General features: G+C 51.4%; 1 protein-coding gene across 5 annotated transcripts in view; it reads right to left on the bottom strand.

Annotated features, from left to right (window-relative positions):
* Window positions 1-22,465, bottom strand: part of TTC21A (tetratricopeptide repeat domain 21A) — a 31,272-nt gene that overhangs the window by 8,008 nt on the left and 799 nt on the right. For 2 of the 5 annotated variants that reach the window (XM_082348360.1, XM_082348357.1), the window contains exons 2-17: window positions 21,576-21,705; window positions 20,679-20,789; window positions 19,845-20,011; window positions 18,013-18,135; window positions 16,003-16,160; window positions 13,065-13,149; window positions 11,074-11,172; window positions 9,945-10,137; window positions 5,955-6,052; window positions 5,596-5,796; window positions 4,794-4,923; window positions 2,731-2,888; window positions 2,307-2,522; window positions 1,253-1,491; window positions 382-454; window positions 169-279 (exon numbers count right to left, since the gene is read on the bottom strand). In XM_082348360.1, coding sequence (XP_082204486.1) covers window positions 169-279; window positions 382-454; window positions 1,253-1,491; window positions 2,307-2,522; window positions 2,731-2,888; window positions 4,794-4,923; window positions 5,596-5,796; window positions 5,955-6,052; window positions 9,945-10,137; window positions 11,074-11,172; window positions 13,065-13,149; window positions 16,003-16,160; window positions 18,013-18,135; window positions 19,845-20,011; window positions 20,679-20,789; window positions 21,576-21,705 — 2,292 coding nt within the window. Of the gene's footprint in view, window positions 1-168; window positions 455-1,252; window positions 1,492-2,306; window positions 2,523-2,730; window positions 2,889-4,793; window positions 4,924-5,595; window positions 5,797-5,954; window positions 6,053-9,944; window positions 10,138-11,073; window positions 11,173-13,064; window positions 13,150-16,002; window positions 16,161-18,012; window positions 18,136-19,844; window positions 20,012-20,678; window positions 20,790-21,575; window positions 21,801-22,465 lie in introns of all 5 variants that reach the window. The other 3 variants (XM_082348356.1, XM_082348359.1, XM_082348358.1) reach the window with 3 other exon arrangements.

Raw genomic sequence — 22,465 nt, 5'->3', positions numbered from 1 at the left:
CTTAGCCTCGGCAGGTGGTGGGGGGTGGTGGGGAGTTGCTGAGTCCTCCCCTTGGCACCCTGTTCAGCGGGGTCTCCCCTCCCATCCAGCCTCCCACCCATGCTCCCTCCTCCATCGTCCCTGCTGGGCTGGCCCTCCCCACCCCTTTCCATCCCAGCCCAGCCTGACCTTGGTGTACTGGTGGGTCTTCACATAAGCTTGCCCAATCCTGCTGATCAGGGATGCGTCGTGTGGGTTCTTTCTGTAGGCCTCGTCGTAGACCTCGAGGGCCTTCTCAGGCTGGTGGGGAAAGGGTCCGCAGTCTCTCTCTTCCCTCTCACTGGAGAAGTAAGTTTTGGGGGGGAGGGGGCCACTTGGTGAGGTCATGAGACCTTCACTCACCTCCTGAATGTTCATGAAAGCATCACCCAGTAGCAGGCTGGTGTGAGGGCCAGGCAGATGTTCACAGAGCTCCCTGCAAAAGTAACCAAAACCTTAGCTCAGCCCTGTGCATCCTTCCTATTCCTGAATCCATCTCCTCTTCTTTCCCACTCATTCTGGCTGACATTCTTTGATTTACTCATTCATTCATCACTCAGTACTTATTGGCTCAGATGAGGTATGGTGCTAGCTCCCTTAGTTCAGGCTCTCCTCATCTGTCATCTGGACCACAGCCGGCACTTCCACCCACTCCTCTGGCCTCCACTCCCAAACCCCCAGACCCCTCTTCATGAGGCAGCCTGCTCTTTCTAAACCTCCAGTATGACCATGTCACCCCACTGTTTGGTTTCCCACTGCTCTTGGCATCACCTCCCCTTCCTCCTGAATTGCCTAGATAGAGTTTTGCCTGAGGAAGGGGACCAGGGCGGTACCCTTGAAGTCCCAATGTCAAATCGTAGAGACAGTAACTTGGGGTTTCCAATCCCTGCTCTCCATCCTCCTTCACTCACATTGGTACATCTAAGTCACTGAACATTTCCTCAAGGACAGGCAGAGCCAGGGGCCGGGGCAGAACCATGGTTCCCACCAGGATGTGACCCATAACGGGGGGCAAGCAGGGCTCAGGGCGGATTCACCCCTGTATCCTCACAGGTCAGCCGCAAGCTGGTCTGACCGACATACTCAAATTCTAACCCATGGGAAATTCCCTACTTTCATCAAACACACTCTGAGCACACATTCTGAAGACCCAGGGTGAAGAAGACAATCTGGAGAAAACACTCGCTGAGATGCCACTGGGGCTGGGGCTGTCAGTGCACTGCCCAGGGCTCACCGGTAGCACCCGATGTAGAGGTGGACATCCTTGCGGGTCTGCAGGTAGATGCTGGCCATCTTCTCCTTGGCCTCCGTGTAGCAGGGCTGCTTGGGCGTGATGTTCCTCAGAATGCTCAGTGCCAGGTCCACGTTCCCCTTGCTCAGGGCCAAATCCACGTTGGCGATGGTGATGCGGATCTCCTCCGGCGTGCCGCTGAACTCGTTGATGGTGTCCTGCATGACCTTAGTGGCCTCGTGCTAAGACATGGGAACCCAACAGACCCTCCATTTGCCGTCACCCACCACTCCTGGAAGCCAAGGAGAGGATGGCCCACCTCCACCTCAGAGCAACAGGAAGGAGAGAGAGCCCCTCGGTATCCAGGGCCACTGTTCCTGGAGGGCAGGGCCAGCAGGGGGGCACGAAACCCCTGACTGTAAGAACTTGTTCCCGAGCACCTCAAAGTCTGTTGGTGATTCCTTCCTATGGGAGACCTATGGACACCCCTCCTTGTACCTTCCTGCTTTCAGTCAAAGATATTTTAACGTTATGGTATTGGGCACATAAAGGTCTATTCGAATTATATCTTCATTGTATATGTACCCTTGATTATTCTAACAGAGTTACTCTCTTTGTCCATTTGGTGCTTCCTGCCTTTGCCCAGCCAGACCTTCCAAGGTCCCAGGGCTGCCTCATACAGTTGAGCAGGTTGTACACTGCAAAACTTCCAGGGGATGTAACTGGCATCTACTGGAGCTGTGCATTGCCCAACCTGCACAACCACCTGTGGTGGCCCTGGTGGGCCTGTGTGCTCCACCTCCCTGAGACCCGTATAGGGACAGTGACGTAGGCAGGGGACAGATCATGCAGGACTCAGTAGGGTTTGTAGTTTATCTTGAGGGCAATGGGAGCCACTGAAGCCTTTTAGGTAAGGGAGAGGGATGCTCCCAAATGAATAAAGGCTCAAATAAAGCACAAGGAGACATCAGCCAGAATCAAAGAGCCTGGTTCCCAGGCCTACCCTGGGCCTCCAGCATGCCCCAGCACCAAGGGGAGAGAGCAGCGCATTTCTTACCAGCTCCCCATTCATCCGGAGGGCATCTGCCAATTCCAGTAAGATGGATACCCGCTCGCTGGGCCGCACAGAGGGCCCATGGAACTTCTTGCTTTCTTCCATCTTCAGAATTGGTAATTTTATGATCATCTTCAGTGCCTTTATGGCTTCTGGGTAGTCTCCAGACTTGTTGAGGGCCCTGGCCTTGATGAAGTGGTAGAGGGGGTGGTCTCGGACCTAGAGGAGCATAGGCAAAGTGTGGGGCTCCAGCTCCCAGAGGGGAGAAAGCCACAGGAGCCCACTGAGCCTGCTCCTGCCTTTGGGCCAGCAGAAGGGGCTGAGGGATGCAGGCAGCTCCTGGGGCTACTCTCCTGAACCAAGTCGGGGCTGATGCTAGCTGGGCTGTGGGATGCTGAGCAGGTGACAGGGCATAGGGGACCCCCACCTGGAAGTTGTAGCTGACGCCCAGCTCCAGGCAGTGGGAGCACATGGCAAAGTTGCCCTGAGCCAGGTAGGTCTGAGACATGAGGAGGTAGGCGTCCACGGAGGTGGGGTCCAGCTCCAGGCAATGCTGCAGGGTGCCCTGGGCATTCTCTAACTCTCCTAGAAATAATAAACAAATCTCTACATCCAGGGGTCCTCGGGACTCTCAGGACCCACTATGTAAAGGCAGAAGGAATTTTACATGTCCTGTTACCCAGAAATACCCAAGTTGGGCATTTTACCCAGTTCTGTTCTGCTTGACTCAGAGGTTTCTTCCTAAAATTAGAACTACAGTTTTTGCCTTGACCCAGACAAAAGCCAGGAAATTCAAACCTTGGTGTGACACCTCCCTTCTCTCTGTACCCTCAGGGAGATGGCTAAATTACTTCACTGCTCCATCTGGAAGCTCAGGGGAACACTGAAGTCTCGATTCCCACACCTAAGAGCAGAACAAAATCTTATAATAACAGCAACCATAATAGCCACAACTTAAGAAGCACCTGCTCTGTGCCAACACAGGCAGAGCACTTTAGAAAGGCTGGTTTAATGTCTTCCCAGCCCTGCAAGGTTGGTATTATGATGCAGGACTGAAACTTCAGTGATATAAGTCACTCAGCTTGGAAGGGACAAAGTCAGTATTTAAATCCAGGCCTATCGGCTCCTGAGGCTGAGCTCTGAATGCCTTGGCGCGTTGGGGCTAAGAGGCCTCCTTGCAGCCAGGCTGGCCCTAAGCAGGTGGCAGTGGCAGCCCAGGGTACAGTGAGCTGGTGGGAGAGCCCTCCTCCCTCTGCAGCCAGGTCCCTCAACAGCTCCTGCTCGGGGTCCATCACCAGCTGGCGGGGAACACCTGCTTCTGGGTCCCAAACTCCCTGATCCTTCCCTTGTGCTGCAGAAACGTGACGATGTCACCATGACAACCTAAGCAGCTGGAGACCTTGCTTTGTCCCTAAAGGTGCTGGCAGCTGCCAGCACCCCTGTGTGTATGTCGGGGGTGGGGCAGTTTCTGCCCTCCCCTTGTACCCAGGAGACCTTCAAGAAGTGGGTAAACCTGGCAGCCGGATGAACACTAGGAGGACTGAGGATGAAGACCGGGGAGCTCTGGACAGAGTGCAACCCACACAACGCAGAGCCAGAGGACACAGGCACGCCACGGCATTCTGGAGCCTTGGGCAGACGGGGGTGAAAGGCTGCAGGGAGCAAGGACTTCGGAGAGGACAACAGGCCCCCACGGAGGGTTCTCCCCCTCTTTCCCTCTCCCTCCAGAATCTCGGCCCTGAGATGGGACAGGATGGACGACGGGGACTGTTCTGGCTGCTGGAGGCTCTGAAAGTCTAATGGTACAGGGTCTCCCCTCCTCACAAGGCCTTCCTGACCACCTTTTAAAAACTGCAACCCTGGCACCCCCGCACGCCCTCCCCACCTTTCATTTTCTCCATTGCACAATCGTGCCCTAACAACAATACCACATTTACTGTCCAAGTCCCCTTACTAGAACACAAACTCCACGGTGGAATTTTTGCCTGTTTTGAGTACTGCTGTCCCCCAGGATCAGAGCAGTACCAGCACGTAATCAAGTTCAGTGACTATTACCTGGCACAGATCAAGTAAGCCAGGGGTCCCCAACCCCTGGGCCACAGACGCGGCCTGTTAGGAGCCCGGCCGCACAGCAGGAGGTGAGCGGCGGGCCAGCAGGCAAAGCATCATCTGCCGCTCCCCGTCGCTCGCGTTACCGCCTGAACCATCAACCCCCCCACCCCCGCCCCGCTTCTTCGTGGAAGAAAAATTGTCTTCCACAAAACTGGTCCCTGGTGCCAAAAAGGTTGGGGACCGCTGAAGTAAGCTATCAGCAAAAGGGCGGGTTGGAGAGACCCCTGCTGGTGAGGAGTCAGGAAGGTGTCTCGGGGGTTAGAGGCTGGAAGGAGTGGGCCCGCCTGCTGAGGGTATGTGTGTGTGGACTACCCCAGGCAGGGAGCCTGTGGACACTCACCCAGGGGCCCCGCCGGCCATGAGGACCCACAGGCTCACCTGAGAGATACTTGACCTGGGCCATCACATACAGCGGGTCGATCAGGGCTGGTGCTGCCTTGACTACAGGATTCAGGATCACAGAGACTTGTTTAAGAAGTGGAGACACGATCTGGCCTGGCGACCGGGGCTGTAGGAACACAGGGGTCTGGCTGTGCGGTTTGCCCAATTCCAAGGGAGACTCCTGGAGTGCTCAGAAAACACTCTCGCAGTGTTTTACTTTTTTCCACATGTATATACCATCCACTTTGTACCACCTAGGGCAAGAGCATAAGCTCCCGAGAATGGGGACTTTCTTTTGTTCACTGTTGCATCCCCCCTACCCAGCACGGCATCTGGCACATGGTAGTGCCTTCAATAAATATTTGTGGAATGACATTACAAGGCACTGGGGGGATATTAAGGCGTATGAGATATGATCCTTGCCCACAAGGAATCTTGATTGTCTGGGAAAGCCAGACAAACAAGAAAAGACCAGCATACTTCTTAGAAGACGTCTGGCAAAAAGGGAGCCCAGTTCTTCTCTAGGATAAATGCAGACACAGGGGCCAGTGCCCTGCCCCTCCAAGTGCGGTACCTGGACCAGCAGCATCGGCATCACCTGGGAGATGCAGGGCTTGTGCCCCACTCCCTGGCTGATTGGTGTGCTGCACGTGCAAGTGTGAAAAGCACTGGGCTCCCCAACCGCCAGAGGCTCAAGCACCCTGGTGACTTGCCAGGTACGTCCTGCCTCCATCCAGACCTGTCCTCAGGACCAACCCCGCTCCCACGCCGCCGCCATGAAGATGCACTCTCCTCTAACCTGCTTGGGGCAGAAGACCAAGTACTCCTTGGCGATGCAGACCAGGAAGAGGGGGTCAAGCCTTTCCAAGTACTCAGAGCTCAGGGGGAGGGACTGCATGCTGGAGAAGTGCAGCTCGGCCGCTTCCTTCAGCAGTGCTGCGGCCTCCTGCTCCCCCTTGTGCTTCTTGGAAGCCAGGAGGGCTTGGAGGAAAACCAGCACCTGTGGGAGGCAGGCCCAGGTCTTGGAAGCAACACCCTCTGGGCAGAGTTGCCGGAAGCCCGGGCTGTCTTGGGTGCTTTACTGGAAACTGGGGGTGGGAGGAAGGCGGGGCGGGGGGCACGATCCTGGAGCAACCCCAGCGCCCAGAGAGCTCTGACCTCGGACTTCCCAAGGGACTGCTGCACCTCCTTCAGGAATTCCAGCTGGTGCTCAGCCTCTTCCAGGTGGCCGTCTAAGATCTGGCACCAGATGACCCCTGGGATGGGGCAAAACTAGGATGAGCAGCCAGCTCTGCAGCAGAGCCAGCAGTCCAGCAGGCCAGAGGCAGGGACGGGAGAGTGGATGGCAGGGGGCCTTTCCGACATCTTCACAAACTTAGAGTGGCACATACTCGTGGTAAAGAATTCAAATCATAAGGCAAGGAAAACATCCCTAGCTCATGTTCTGGCTAACCGTGTCTCTCTCTAGAAAGAACCAACATGAACAGTTTGGGGTATACGCCTCCAAACATCTTTTGAAGCATTTATATGTTATTAGTGTATACCATGTTTTCCCATCAGTTCATACAAATCTACCCCATTCTCTTTAATCATGACATAATATTCCACTGTGGATGTAACCGTTTATTTAACTACTGCCCTACTGAAGGACTCCTCATTTCACGTTTAGTTTCTTTTCAGTGTTTAAATATTACAGTGCCATGGTCTACATTTGTGTGTGTTCTAATTCCTGAAGTAGAGCTGATGGGTCAAAGGGCACACATATCTAAAACGTTGATAGGTAAGGCCAACTTGTCCTCCAAGGATATCTGAATTAATATTCCTGCCAAGAATTTGAAAGTGTTCTCTTTCCTCACAACCTCACAAACATGCTTCACTCTTTACCAGGTTAAAGAGTGAATAGTAACTCATTTTAATTCAAATTTAAAAAAAATTTTTAGGGAGAATGAACATCTTTTTATATATTTAATGGTCTTTTCTACTGTGAATTTCCTGATAGCTTTTGCCTGTTTTTCTTTGGATGGATTTCTCTCTCTCTCTCTCTCTCTATATATATATATATATTTTTTTTCTCTTTATATATTTATATTCTTTTTATATATAGTCTTTGTTACATTTTCCATTAGTTTGCCTTTGACCTTTTAACTATTTTATTGTGCCTTTTGCCATCCATTAGTTTTAAATTTTTACATAGTCAAATTGGTCAAATATTCTCCGTTACAGCTTCTGAGTTTGTGGTTAGGCTTAGCACCCTCCAGGGGACCCAAGTCCAATTTAATTTTTATGTTTAAATACCTAACTCATCTAGAATTTATTTTTGAGGATAGTGTGAGATGGGCATTTACCTTTATTTTTTTCATAATGGAGAGTCAGGTGTCCAATCACAAGTTATTGAAACTCTATGGGTTTGAAATGTCATTTATATCATAAGACCCGTTTCTATCCCATTTGTCTATTTGTTTATTCCAGTGTTGGCCTCAAACTGACAGACTTTTTTTTTTTAAAGCATTTAATATTTATTTATTGCTAAGTTGGGCCTTCGTTGCTGCGTGTGGGCTTTCTCTAATTGTGGTGAGCAGGGGCTACTCTTTGTTGCAGTGCACGGGCTTCTCATTGTGGTGGTTTCTCTTGTGGAGCACGGGCTCTAGGTGCACAGGCTTCAGTAGTTACAGCACGCGGGCTCAGCAGTTGCAGCACTCGGGCCCTAGAGCGCGTGGGTTTCAGTAGCTGTGGCACGTGGGCTTAGTAGTTATGGCTCGCAGGCTCTAGAGAGCAGGCTCAGTAGTTGTGGCGCTCGGGCTTTGTTGCTCTGCAGTGTGAGGGATCTACCCGGACCAGGCCTCAAACCCGTGTCCCCTGCATTGGCAGGCAGATTCTTAACCACTGTGCCACCAAGGAAGTCCAGACTTAACTACCCTTGTTTTGAGATATGTTTTGATATTGGGAGGACAAATCCCTTCTCTTCCTACTATTCTTCTTTTACAAGATAGTCCTTGGCCATTTTGGTGCAGTTATTTCTGTCTTCCTAATCACCAACTTGGTTTTCAATTATATCCATCCCACTATTTGGCTCATCTATGGAATTTTTTACTCTGCAGTAATCATATTTTAAATTTTCAGCAACTCTTTTTTGTTCTCTGTATTTTTTTTTCCTAGTAGCATGTTCTTTACTTACTGACATAATACCCTCTAGAGCCAGCCAACATGGGAGGTGTTTGGGGGAAAAAGTCTTTTTTTCTGTATCTGGCCTTAACTTTGCTCCTCAGAGGGGCACTGCTTTGCATGTTCCACTTGGTCCCTTTTTCAAACTGCTAGTAGACTTATAAATGGACAAGAGTGATGAGTATTAGCATCTGGGGCAGATTTCCCAAATTGTTAAGGTCACTGATTTTCCCAGACAGGCCAGATAAGATGGATGAATCCAGGACACACAAGAGTGGGCTCGGGGGGCTTCCCTGGTGGCGCAGTGGTTGAGAATCTGCCTGCCAATGCAGGGGACACGGGTTTGAGCCCTGGTCTGGGAAGATCCCACGTGCCGCGGAGCAACTAGGCCCGTGAGCCACAATTACTGAGCCTGCGCGTCTGGAGCCTGTGCTCCGCAACAGGAGAGGCCGCAATAAGGAAAGGCCCGCGCACTGCGATGAAGAGTGGCCCCCACTTGCCGCAACTAGAGAAAGCCCTCACACAGAAACGAAGACCCAACACAGCCATAAATAAATAAATAAATAAATAAATAAATAAAAATTGTATAACTTAAAAAAAAAAAACAAAAAAACAGATTAAGAGTGGGCTCGGCCTGGGCTGGAGTGTGTGGACTTCCCTTTTGGCTGATCGGCTGGGGCTCTCCCTTGGATGAGGAAGTGGGGAAGGACTCAGCTTGGTGGAGGAGCATTTCGGGGGATTTGCCTATGTGCCGGGCATCCAAGTCTTTTGGTCCTTCATGTCCCTGATGGTGGTGGGACGTCATGGTGGGGGGGGGGGGCTCTGTTTTGCGCCCTCCTACCCCACCACCTGGTAAGAACCTCCCTGATCCCATTCTCTGGCCCTCAGTAACCCTCCTGTTATCTCAGTGACTACCCTATGGCATGTTTTGCTCCCAGCTTCTGGGGACCCTGAGCTTATGTTTTTAAAATTTTCTTTTTCCTGGAGCCCTTTGGGGAAAGCTGATCTACTCATTTCTTTAGCTGCCCCAAGCCATGTTGGCTTATGGGTTTCTAGACCTGCTTGGAGTTTCCATTTGTTGGATGCAATCTGCTTTATATCTTCTAGAAATGAGAAGTCCTTCAAAGTTCCTGGTCCACCTAAGGCACCTTTTCCTGTTTCTGGGGCTGCTAGAGGGACTCATTATCTTTTTAAAAGGTCGCCCATGACTTTTGTGGGATTTGGGGAGGGAGGAAGAGGTGATGACGGATGAGTCAGCCTGACATATTGAACCAGAAATCAAGACCAATCACTTGGATTGCTTTTTTGATTGTGCCGCACAGATGAGGAGCTTGGAGTGTAGACAGAAGTGACTTGCCCACAACTCCTCAGAGCCAGGGCAAGAAGCCAGCCTGCCTGGAGCACTGGTCATGAGGCTGCCCCCACTAAAATCAAACACTGCTGCTTCAGGATTCACCAGAGACCACAGATTTGAGGGCTTTGTGTAAAAATGAAAATCGGGCTCTGGAAAATTCATTTGACATTTAGATAAAGTGGGAGGGAAGCACTGGGACAGACAGGGAAGTAAAACTCTCAAAACTCCTCACTCTGGTGGCCTTTCAGCTCAGTGGCCTGAAGAGGGAGGGTCTACAGAGGTGAGGCTAGAGCCTTTGGGGAGGGGTGCTCTGGCAGTAGAACCTTCTCCCACACTGGCCTGGTGAGGCCTGAGAGGAGGCAGGGCTGACTGAGCGTAATGGGCTGGGTATGGCTATTGGAGGTCGGCTGTAGATCAGAATGGCTTTGAGCACTTTCGAGAATTCCTGTTCCTCTTACATCTATACTTGTAGATTCATGGACAGGCACCCCATCATACAATGCAGCCCCAAACTCACACACACCCTGGGGAGAATGCTTCCCAGCCCACTCTCTTCTGGACCCATGGCGGCCACCCTGCTTGGCTCCCAGCCCCCGCCCTACCACCCCTCGCCCTGCCCCGCCTGCACAGACCAGTCAAGGCAGCCATGCTGCTCTCGTCCAGTTTCATGGCCTCCGAGTACCACAGAGATGCCTCCTTCACTTGGTCCTGCAGGATGAAGAGGTAGCCCAGCTCTGTGGCCACGTGGGCGTAGGAGGATGTGGCCATGAAGGTTCGCTCGAGGAAGCTACACACCAGCCGCAGAATCGCCTGGTGCCTCCCAGACTGCAAGGCACAGACACGGGAATGGGGAAATCAGTCAGGCCAGCCTGTCTGAGCACGGCTGTGTCACTTTGGTGGGACTAGGGGGTGCTCAGGAGAGCCCAAGAGGTACCCTGTGTCCAGGCAGCTGGGTCCGGGTAGCTGTCCACCTCCAAAAGAACCCCCCGCTGGCCACAGCTGTGGAACCCGCCTCCAGCCCCTGTCTGGCCACAGTCATTGGTCCAACAAGTCACCAGGAGGTTTTTCACAAATTGAAGTTGCGTGAGAGAAACTCTTTGTGTCCCACTGATGGAAAGTGGCTCTGAAGGCTGCGAGCAGCCACTTTCCCTGCCACGTGTGGAGAATGAGGCAGAGAGAATCAGACATAGATGTGGAGGACAAGAGGGTATCCCAGTGGCATTCGACTCCCCAGAGCTGCCCCTGTTCTTATGGCAATTCCTTCTAGTAAATCTGGCTCTGGGGCTCAAGGGTCTGACAGAGACAGATTGTTTGGCAGCCTGGTCTGTTTGCACCTTGCCTGGCATCCAAGAGGCCTAGGCAGGCCAGCCTCACCAGGTCTCTTCCACAGAAAGAATATGGGAGTCTGGTGCTCCAGCACCCTGAGGCTAGAGCTGGGCGTTGCTCTGCTGTACCACAGCTGTGCCACTGCCCTCTTTCCCCAGACAGGGCGCCTCCCTCTCTGAAAGCGCTTCTAGACCTCACCTCCATGATCTGCATAGCATCTTTGAAGGGCATGTAGGTGCAGGCTACAGAGCCCACAATTCAGTGATTGGCTGGAGGCAGGCAGTGGCCCCGGGGTCTGGGCCACCAGCCTGAGAAGCCAAGTTTAAGCCAGAGAGGGGAGGGGCAGGGTCCTCAGGGAGCTTGCAGGGAGCACAGGTCTCCCCCGGGGAACATAACAAGAAGCACTCGTTCAGAAACCAGGGAGCACCTTCTTACCAGTCTGCCCACCACAAGAATTTTTTTAAGATGGAGGCTTGGATTTTGGGGCTCTCTTGTTTCCAGCGCCTTAATCAGATTTCTAACATGCTTGGCAGCCTGAAAGAACAAAACACAATGTCAAAGGCAGTATATAAAAGGGGAGTGGGGCAGAGGTTCTCAACTGTGGCTGCCCATGAACACCAGCTGGGAGATCTTAAAAACACCCAGGCCCCCAAGCCAGCCCCAGAGATTCAGAGTTAATTGGCCTTGGGCAGGCCCAGGCTTCAGTATTACTTCGGAGCCTCATTGGCGGAGCTTTCAGGAACATTATTCATCCCAGAGCTGGCACTGCCGCTTTGTTCATGAATCTGTGGAGAGCAGCTGCCCTTTGGGACACCCCCAGGAAGGGCCAGGAGACACCTGTCACGGAGCCCACACTGCTGCCCACCAGGCTGGCGGCAAACCACTTGGGCTGGCCCAGGAGCAAACGGTCAGGGCAGGTCCCTGGCCCCAAACCCTTGCTCCATTTTGACGTGGGTCACCACATTAGTGCCTCTCTGTCATTCCAGTGAATGCTCCCAACGACCCTGTAAGTTAGTGTAACTATAGATACCCGAATTTTCCAGTCCAGCAGATGAAGGGTCAGAAAGGTTAGGTCATTTGCTCAAGGTTACCCAGCCAACGAGGTGGTTGACTGACTCCAAAGCCTGTGTTCTTTCCAATGGACTCTTCTGCTCACTCTCTATGTGGGAGTAGGGAGTTTTTAGTCCCCAGCTGCAAAGAGTGCCAGAAGAGAAGCCTGGGGTAGGGTGGATCTTTTCTGCAAGACTAGAACTGGGTAGCCTGAGCTGGGGCGAGGGGCAGATCCCAGAGTTTGAGGTGGGAATGAAGGAGAAGAATTAAATGCTAATTGCCCTTGGGCCTAACCTTCAGGCCAGGCCTTAGGAAGGCCTGCCCAGGGCTCTGGGGTCTCAGGGAGCGGAGGACATGCCTGTTCTCTTGTTCTGACCCAGAGACAGTGGTAGAGCCCTTTTCGAGGGTTCTTCCTCCCAAATACAAACGGTGCCCTCCACCTCACCTCACCCCACAAAATTCGTAATTTCAGAGCTGGCCAGAAGGAACCAGAAACTTCCTCTTCCCACCATGACCCATTAGAGCCTCTTGATTTGTCACACTCCCCGCAGAGGCAATGTCTTTATTCAGAAGGGTTTTAGCTGAATACACAAACTCTTTTTGAAAATAAGAAGCTGTCTGGGCATGGAGGTTTTCATTAAGAATTCTAGGTGTTTCTGACTGGATTTGAGGGCTCTTTGGGGTGTCTTTGGAAAACTACAAGGCTTAGTAGCAAGTCTGGGGCCAGGTACTGCCTGGTCAATACCTGAGCAATTCCAACCATTCCCTAAAAAAAGGCATTTCCTGAAATATGAAACACAACTGTAGGGAATTCCCTGGTGGTTCAGTGGTTAGGACTCAGCACTTTCACTGCCCTGGGCCTGGGTTCAATCCCTGGTCATGGAACTAAGATCCTGCAAGTCGTGTGGTGTGGCAAAAAACAAACAAGAAAACCCCAAACAAAAAACAAAAAAAAACCCCACCACAACCATGACTTCCAGTTAACATGGAGCAAATTATTGTAGTACACCGGGCACTGTTCGCAGTTGTCCCACCTGTCATCTCATTTAGTCCTTATAACAAGCTCATGGAGTGGGTGGAATTATCTCCATTTTACAGATGAGCATCCTGGGGCTCATCCAGGTGGAGACACCTGCCCAGGGTCACACAGGGAACATGTGGCAGAACCAGAGTAAGCCTCACTGCTGGCCTTTGGAACTGTGTGGCTCAAAGACCAAACCAGAGCAGACCTCCCTGGCAGGGAGTGTGGAGGAGCGGGGAGGGAGCTGAGACCCAGGGAGCCCCCTCCAATGCCTTGGGGGTGGAGGTGCTGTGAGGGGTCCCTCCTTGGCTGTGTTGGTTTCAAGGCATAACTTCTGAGTCTTGAAAGAACTTACTGTGGTTATGTTTCCTTCTCTTGCAAGCTCATGCACAGCTAGAATTTGGCAGGCATCAATATTGCTTTCATCTTTTTCTAGGATTCTGAAATAGGAAGAGGAGCCACGTGAATTGAGAGTGTCCAGAGGCAAGGCTAGGAAGGTGTGGTGGCAACTTCTGATTGTCTCCTAACATCCATTCTCCCCTTCTCCTTTTAATAATAGAACCCCCAAACTGTTGGGGCACGGGGCTACCGGAAAAAAGACTACATTTCCCAGCCCCCCTTTGCAGCTCAGGTGTGACCATGTGATTAAGTTCTGCCCAATAGGATGCAAGTGGAAGTGCCCAGGGTATATCCAGTGGTGCCCCTACAGCATGCCTTCCATTTCTTCTCTTTCCTCCTTCCTGCTGGTTGGAATGTGGACCATGTGAGCAACATCCTAGGAACAGGACAGCAGTGAGAGAGAAGGGGCCTGGGACCCTACAGAGTTAAGCTGTCATCCTAGCCCTGGCCCACCACCCAAACTTTTCCCTGAGAGAGCAATAACATCTTATGTTATTTAAGTCACATATTTGGGGGTGTCTTTGTGACAGAAGCCCATTATGTCCCAAATAACACAGGTATGACTGTGGTACCAAGGTCCGGGGGGGCCAGAGAGGTGCTTGGGGGGCAGTCTGCAGCTGTAAGATGGAAAGGAACCTTGGTTTCCATCATATGTCCTTGGGAAGATGCAGCTCCTGATCATATTGTGGAGTTTTCTATATTCTGTTTCGTTTTTTTTTTTTTTTTTTTTTTTGATTTATTTTTATTTTTTGGCCACACCGAGTGGCATGCAGGATCTTAGTTCCCCAGTCAGGGATCGAACCCATGCCCCCTGCACTGGGAGCATGGAGTCTTAAACACTGGACCGCCAGGGAAGTCCCAATATTCTGTTTCTTTACAGGAAATTTCATATTTTTCAGCTTGATCAGGGAATGGCCCTTCTGCTTAATTGACGGTTACTCTAATGACATATAAAATTCCAACACAATTAGGCACAGTCAACATTCAAAGACTTCTAAGCATTTATGATGATTCTGAAGGTACTGTGAACCTCATAATTTGGAAATTAAAAAAAAAAACTTTTAAAAGATGTATGGACTAAAAAATAATCAGAAAGAATGTTAGAAAATTCTTAGAACCAAAAGATACTGAAGATACTACTGAAGTATCCAAATGTGTAGATACTGTTAAATGGTACCTCAAGGGACATTCACAGACTTAAATGCTTATCTTCTAAAAGAAGATTGAGAATGGCCAGGCATCCAACTCAAGAGTCAGACAATAACAACAGAGTAACTCCACAGGAGGTAGTTGGCAGAAAATAATAAAGAGCAGAAATTAATAAATTAGGAAACAAAGATATAATAGCATCAACAAAACTCAAAGCTGGTTCTTTAAATGAAAGAGACAAATTATTTTAGTATCAGTGGAGAAAAATAAGAGAGAAGGAAAAAATAAACAATTTTTAGGGCTGAAAAGAGAAACACACCTACAGAGAGCAGAGATTTAAAGAGCAATGGGGGAGGGGCTTCCCTGGCAGTCCAGTGGTTAGGACTCCGTGCTTCCATTGCAGGGGGCATGGTTTTGATCCCTGGTTAGGGAACTAAGATCCCTTATGCCATGCGGTGTGGCCGAAAAAAAAAAAAAAAAAAAATTAAAGAGCAATGGGGGAACTCTATGAGCTGGGAAACCCTCCGTGAGGGAAGGCGTCGGGTGTTGGACTTAACCCATTGGCACCAAACACCATCTCCCTGCAGGTGGATGCGGCAGGGCCTGGGCAGGGAGGCCGCACACACTCAAGGTTGAGGCCTCCAGCCAGGTGTTTCCAGGTATCTTGTGGGCCCAAGGCAGAGCCTCCAAAGCAATCTCTTGACCCAGCTCCTGCCAAGGACACCGGCCAGGGGTCAACTGTGAGAGAGGGCTGCTGAGGACCTGCCCAGGCCTGGCACAGGCTGGAATCACTTTCAGTTTCCTACCAGCGCCTCTTTCTGAGACTCAAATTCCAGCTATCATCAGAGAAGTTACCATCCCTCCACAGGGAAGGAAGAGGTATGTTTGTGTTTTTTTTTTTTTTTCCCACTCACAATTTAGTAAAAACTTGTAGTGGTGACTAATGGCCACTCAGAAAAAAACATAGTCCACTAACTCTTTTTAGGAAGAAAATTGGTACTGTACGTTTTAGGATTACTGTGATAAAAATAGTTTAAGTGTTAGAGGTTAAAGAGATAAGCTTCAGTTATCTAAAAAATTCCATTCTACAAAACCCTCCATCAAACATCCCTCCCCTGAAGCCATCTTTATCTCTATTCACAGTGAAAGTGCTTCAGGATCACGCTATACTTGGCGTCTGGCTTCCACAAGTCCGCCTAACTCCTGGACCCTAGGCTGTCTTCCGGATGCACTCAGCTTGCTACTAAAGTCTTCTCTCAGGCAACAATGACCTTTGTCCCTTTAAGTTTTTATTAACGCATATCACACCCACAGTTTTTAAAAGTAAATAATACAATAGTCCCTTTCTCCCTTTACTCTCCCCTCCCCACCACTCCTCAGAGACAACTGCTGTTTACCCTGTAACTCTCGTTGCTTTGGGTTCCTTTGGTAGTTCCCTCCATCTCTCTCCTAAACACTATGCTTAGACCTCTTGATAGGCCTATTTCTTGATTCTTCCACTGCAGGTCTCCGCTGCTGGCTTCCTGCTATGACAGGTAAGTGTCTAGTGCACATCCATCCTCCCTCTCCTCCCGCACCCCCAATGTCATAATGTCACTATTCATAACTCCTGTTGACAATACTGACTTTTATGTCTTATTCCATCAAGTACACAGCATCTCCCATCTCGCCTCCACGTAAGATGGGAACGATTAGCCCCCTTGGCTAGCAAAGGAAGGAAATAGCAGGTCGGCCCCGCCCCTCACCTGTGTCCCGTTTCTACCGTCCGCTCCCAGTCCTGCCGAGCCAAGAACAGCCGCATCTTTAGGACCAAGGCCGGCAGGAAACTGCCCCAGGCTATGGTGATCTGGTTCACCACCTCCAGGGCCCCCGAGTAGTTCTGCAGCATCATGAAGTACGTTGCCTGTCGAAAGCCAAAGAAAAGAGCCCCACTGGTGCCCACGAAGGATGAAGGGGTGTCAGGGTCCCCACCAGGACAGGAGCAGAGCCTGATATGTGGGCAGGAGCCATCACTCAGAGTGACAAATCAGGGTCCACAGCGGTCTTGGGTTCCTTGACAGGCAAGGCAGGGGCTCCAGGAGACGGCTGAGCCCTGAGCAGGCCTGGAACAGAGCAAGGTCATGGGAGGGCCCCCCCTAGCGGAGAAGCTGGGATTGCTGGGCGCCTTCCAATTCCACACATGGCCCATCATTTCCCATTCACTTTCCTAAAATTCACCACTGAAAACTGCTCACTGGGCCAGTGCAGCAACTCAGAGTCGGTTAGGGTTTGCAGGTAACCCTCCCCTCCCCACGGCAAGCCTGCGGTGTTTTTCTCTCTCAAGGCACACCGGGCTGGGGTCATGGCCTCTGCAGGCAGCCCGCCACCAGGCTCTCCTGGGTGAGTCATGACACAGATGCCTGAGGGGCAGAGGGCAATGCTCCCAAAAGGCTTGAAATTGGACTCCGAAAGGACGGCTTCAGTTTACAGTAACCCTCCATTAAGAGACTTATTAAAAACAAGAGGAGGATTATTCTAAATAAAGATATATGCATAAACGTGTTCACTGTAGCACTCTTTCTAAGTGTATAACTAGAAACAATCTCAATATCCAAACAATAGGAGGCGGGGTTGGCAAATTACATTAGGCCCACACAACAGGGGCCTGGCTTTATGCAGACATTCAAAACGACACGTGCTTATGATATAACCTTACATGAAGAGAAAGAGACCAAACGGTAAGATGCCCTATGATTACAACTATATGAACTACCCACACTATCTCCCGCCCCATGGTGGGTGCTGTGTGTGACCTCCTTCAGGAAAAGGGGAGTTGGCCGCTGACAGCTCTCGGGGGAGTCTCCCTCCTGGGATCACCCGTGGCTTCAGGGAGCTGCCTGGTACCAGGTCACACACCTCCCCGAGGGGTAGGTCACACACCTCCGCGAGGGCAGGTCACACAGTCAGCATCTTGTCAGTGAGGGGGTCAGTGAAGGGCCATCCCAGCTCCATAATCCCAAGCAGAGCTGGCTGAGGCCTTCACTGGAGCTGCTTCACAGCCCCAGCTCTCCCTCCTGCTTCTTTCACTTTCTCCACAAGTGTTGGTCCCAAGGGCACAACCTGCTAAACCTCCTGTGTGATAACCTCATGGCCTCTGCTCCCCAGAAAAACACCGAAGGCACACCCCGGACCAATGCGTATAAGAAAGACTCGGAGACATGGCCCTAAAATGTTAACATGGGTTGTTCGGGGGTGGTAGGGCTAAGGATGCCATTTTAAATCACCTTTTGACTTTCTTAGACTTCTGGTTTTTTAATGAGTAAGTATTCATTTTATAAGAAAGGATATACAAACAGAAAAGGATAAGAGGATGGTTTTTCCCTCATAGATGGATTCAATGAGGGCCACATCAGAAAAAGGAAACAATTTAAATTAAGGTCAGAAAATACAAAACACATACCTCCCTTCTCTTATGGCCAACTAAGTGAATTTAACAGGTGAGATGAGAAAGTGTGAAAGAAAGATGCATAGAAAAGGGGCAGTGGGTGAAAACAAAAGGCAAAGAGACAAAGCCTGCCAGAGCCCAGGGAGCCTAGCCCCCAAGAAGACCCCACACAGGCAATGGAAACTCACGACTGGGCAGGAAGCAGGGAGGACTGGAGCAGGCCCGGGGCTGCTCTGAGACCCTGACGCTCTCCGGACCTTTGTTCCTCATCCACCAGCTGGGGGGTCTAGAGACTGAGGTCTCTGGGTGGGGACACTCTTGCCCCTCCTACCTTTCCCATCAGCCCCAGAACATCTTTGGTGTCCTGAATGCCATGCTCCAGGTACTTGATGGACTTCTTCACCGTGTGGGGTTTGTCTGAGCTGAGGTCCACCCAGCCTCTGAGCACGTAGCCCTGGCATAAGAACAAAGGGAAAGATGAAGTGCTTGGTCCTGTATCGCCTCCATCCAGCCTGCCTCTCCTGCCCACATCCCGCCCTTTGTCATTCCACTCCCTGAGGCCCTGCCGGGCACCACTGCTCCCAGATCCCAGGCGAGCCCTGCTTTCTCCCTGCAGGCCTTCGTACCTCTTGTTCCTTCGTCTGGAATGCCCTTCCCAGTACGCGCCCCCCAAACCAAGTCCCTTCATCTGATTAACCACCACCAGTCTTTAAAACTCAGCCGAGGAGGCCCCTCCTGTAGGAGGCTTTCCTTGACCTTCCAGGCTGGGTTGGGGCCCTCCCTGTCACCCTCATGGTTCTCTTGCCCCTTATGGAGGCACTACCACCTGTCTTGTCATTGTGTGTTTATCTTACATTGGGGTCAGGGCGCCAGGGTAGGGCCACTCCAGCTCTCTCCACTTCTTAGACCAGCACAGGGCCCGGCCTGCGTGGGAAGCCGGGAATGCCCTCTGAGCGGGCAAGCGGCCATGCTGAGCTCATGGGCCTTGGTGGCTCCCCTCCAGCCTTCACCCCACCTCGCCTGGCAGGTGCCACAGGCCAGGCCCAGGAGGCAAGGTTAGAGGGGTGCTTGGAAGACCCTGCCCTGAAGCATCTCTCACGGCCTAGAGCAGGTTTCTCAATTCTTTTCAATTATTGGCCTCCTAAGGAGACTTTTTAGTCATTTCTCCCCTAATCACTCCCTCCGCCTCCAAGAAATTTTAATATCACAGATATACCATTTATGTACTGTGTGTATATCTGTGTTTTATATACAAACAGTGAGGTTTTCTTCACCCCCTCCTCCAAGAACCAATTTTCACCCCCTTGGGGGGCTAGGGGTGATATATGCCCTACTGAGATGCATGGCTTAGACTGAGGCTTCTAATTCTACCATGAGTACAATTCTACAGCACATCACATCCACTGCATATGAGATCTTCTGTGTGAGCCACCACTGACACCTAGCAGATCACTGCAAGGAAGGAATACAGGCCCAGTGTAGTCAGCTCATCTAGTTTTTCAAAAGAACCAAGAGGACTTCCCTGGTGGCACAGTGGTTAAGAATCCGCCTGCCAATGCAGGGGACACGGGTTCGAGCCCTGGTCAGGGAAGATACCACATGCCACGGAGCATCTAAGCTCGTGTGCCACAACTACTGAGACTGCGCTCTAGAGCCCGTGAGCCACAACTACTGAGCCCACGTGCTGCAACTACTGAAGCCCGCGTGCCTAGAGCCTGTGCTCCACAACAAGAGAAGCCACTGCAATAAGAAGCCTGCGCACCGCAACGAAGAGCAGCCCCTGCTCGCCACAGCTAGAGAAAGCCTGTGCGCAGCAACAAAGAACCAATGCAGCCAAAAATACATAAATAAAATAATTAAAAAAAAAAAGAACCAAGAAATCTGGACTTCTGGTAAAAATCTTCTGATTTCTAAATGTCAGCAAACTAATTCAAGATTTTAAAAATATATAGTGCAGGCCATAAAACCTATCTGCAATCGGACTCTATGGACAAAGGCCAGTGTGTGGTTGTCTAAACCCTGAGCCAACATGGGTCTTGTTAGTGCCTGGGTGTGGCCCTCCCCCAGCCCCAGGGCCCTCCATGGGAGTAAGGGCCACCCTTTAGGATGTGTTTGGACGCTGCTTTCTTTGGCTGTTGCCCCCACGATGCCCAGGGCCGGTACCTCTCTGGAGCTGCTGGAGACCTTCAACGTGCGGTCAATGTACTCCTTGGCCTTGTCATGGCGGCCCATGAGCCAGAGGAAGAGGCCGGCATAGTACAGGGCAGTCCCGCTGGCTGTCTTGCGGATTTCCTTCAGGCTGCTCTCAAGTTCCTGAATTGCTTCTCGGTCTGGGAATCCGAGACAGAGGAGGAAGGGGACAAGTTAGGATGGGGAGGTCTGTCTGGCCCTGCCTCTCCACGCTCTGGGCCTCCCTCAACACACGGAGCCGGCTACATGACAGCCCAGGGCCTGGGAACCAGGAACACTGGCCCGTGTGATGCCATAGGAGCTGCCCAGCCCTGGAATTGGGTTTGCTGGCTGAGATTTATCTTTTCTCCTCTGTGCCCAGCAGTTTGCTGGGCAGACAGATCAAACCTGAACCCCCCACCTCAGGCCCACAATCCATTCCAGGTGGGGAACTTGTAGTTTGTACATAGTCTCTTGGAATCTCTTCCTGACTCTAGAGAGGTGGAGATGAGGGGTAGAATTTTTTATTTTGGCTTGGTTTTTCTCGACAAGATCTTGGCAAAGGAAAGCAGGGTGTCTCCCCAGCTCTTGGGATGTGGAAGGAGGACCCCTCCCACTGTCATGCTTTCTGCCTGTGGCTCTCACTCAATTGGGCCTGGGCCTGGGGTATTCTTTGAGGTCTCCATGGGGAGGGGAGGGGAACCACTCTTCACAGCATCTGCAGTCTCGGGTGCACACACCTCCTGCAGCCCGAGAGGGGCTATATCTCTGGAGCGGGGCTCTCTTTTCCCCGCTGGGCCAGGCCTGGCTGAGCATGGCTGCACTCACCGATGGTTTCACAGCACTTGTGAGCATAAATGAGAGCCATGACGGAGCACAGGGACACGTCTGGGTGATTCTGGATGCTCTCTAGGCTGCTGATGGCATCCTGGATGCGCTCTGTGAAGACAGCCCAAGTGGTTATGCTCTGGGGCTCCATGCTCAGAGGGCAGGAGGCTCCATGGCAGACACAGGGCTGACCCAAGGCTTGGTACCACCTGACCCAAGACTTGGACTAACTGGTCCAAAAGGTCACTAGTGGCCCAAGTTCCCTGAAGACTGAAGCTTCCTGAAAGGGCTGCTGGCGCCATGGTCCAGGCTGCCAGGGGATGGAGGACTTGGAGCTGAGAGATGTACCTGTGAGTATTCACAAGGATTCCTGTAGGTCGGTTCTGAAGAAGGACCTCTGTGCATTCCCAGCTAGCTGCTCAGCTATATTTATCCTTCCATGTCCACTGACATTGGCCATGGGCAGCTCAGCTGGCCCCCCTGCCCAGGACGACCTTCTAAATGTCAGTGAGTCGCACCTCCATGGGCCCCACTCCTCTCCCTGCTCCTGTCCCACACCTGCCTGTGGCCACACCTACCACTTCCTCCTTTTCTGCACTACTGGCTCTCAGTTTCCAAGCCTGGGATTGGTTCAATAATCTTGCAGTCATCTTTTCCCCCACTCATTTTACAGATAGGGAAACTGAGGTGCAGAGCAGGGGTAGTGAGGTCTCTGAGGTCTCAAAAATCAACTAGATATGGATTACATTCTGTGGATTAACCTGGGAATCTAGCTACTGAGTGTAAGACTTTTTCCATGGGAACATGATTGGGGTAGAAGTAGGCATCCAGGTGGAGCCGGCACGTTAGTGCTGGGCTAGTGCCTAAGGTCAGAAGGCAACACTGACGAGTCCCTACCTTCCCTGAGGACTCCATAGGCTTTAAAGAACTGCAGCACTGGGTCATTGCTGAATTTTTCCAGGCCCACGGCCGCGGCCTGCTGCACATGGCGGAAGTACTTTTCTTGGCTGTAATAAATGATCCCAGCCTGCGAGGAGGAAGACACAGTTGCAATAGTCCCAGCCCCTTTTCCGTCTCTGTTCTGACCTGCTCCCTCCCCTAGTCCCTGCTCCTCTTCCAGCTCTGTAAAGAGAAGAGAAAGAATATTCAGGCCTCATCCCATTCCTCCCCAGCCCCAGGAACAGCTCCATACAGTTTTCTTGGGAAGGAGTTTGGAGATGTTTGTTTTGGAATTAACCACAGATTCTGGTTCTAATGTGATGGGGAGTTCAACTCAGGTTTTGCCTTAGGAAGGGAATAAGAGGGAAGAAAGAGGACCAATAATAAGAATCATGACGCCAGTACTTAGAGGTACAAGTTATTGTGGGCTAACCACCTGTGGGGAAGTGTACCAAGGGCTTTACGCCCATCATCTATGCATTATCCTCTCCATATCCTTCACAGTTAAGGAAGCCAAAGCCCATGGAGGCTGTGGCTTGACAAAGGTCACGCAATAAGAGGCGCTGAGATTTCACAGCGAAGTCTCACTTCCCCTAAGGTTTGTGGGTGCCGGGGTTGGGGATAGATGTGGTTGGATTGTGAACAGCCTTGTGGGCCATACGAAAGAGCCCAGACACCATCCTGAGAGTAATAGGAAGCAGCTGGAATGGTTTTAAGCGTTGTGAGTGGTGGTGGTGGGGGGGATGTATTCAGGTGTGTGTTTTTGAAAACACTCTGGCTTGTGTGTGTGTGTGTGTGTGTTGGGGTGGTCGTGGATGTTGGTGGTGGTGGCGGTGGCGGTGGGGGAC

Source organism: Balaenoptera borealis, assembly GCF_965194805.1.
Source record: "Balaenoptera borealis genome assembly, chromosome: 12".
Lineage (NCBI taxonomy): Eukaryota > Metazoa > Chordata > Mammalia > Artiodactyla > Balaenopteridae > Balaenoptera > Balaenoptera borealis.
Note: the sequence above shows the minus strand (reverse complement) of the source record. Positions and strands in the feature narration are given on the sequence as shown.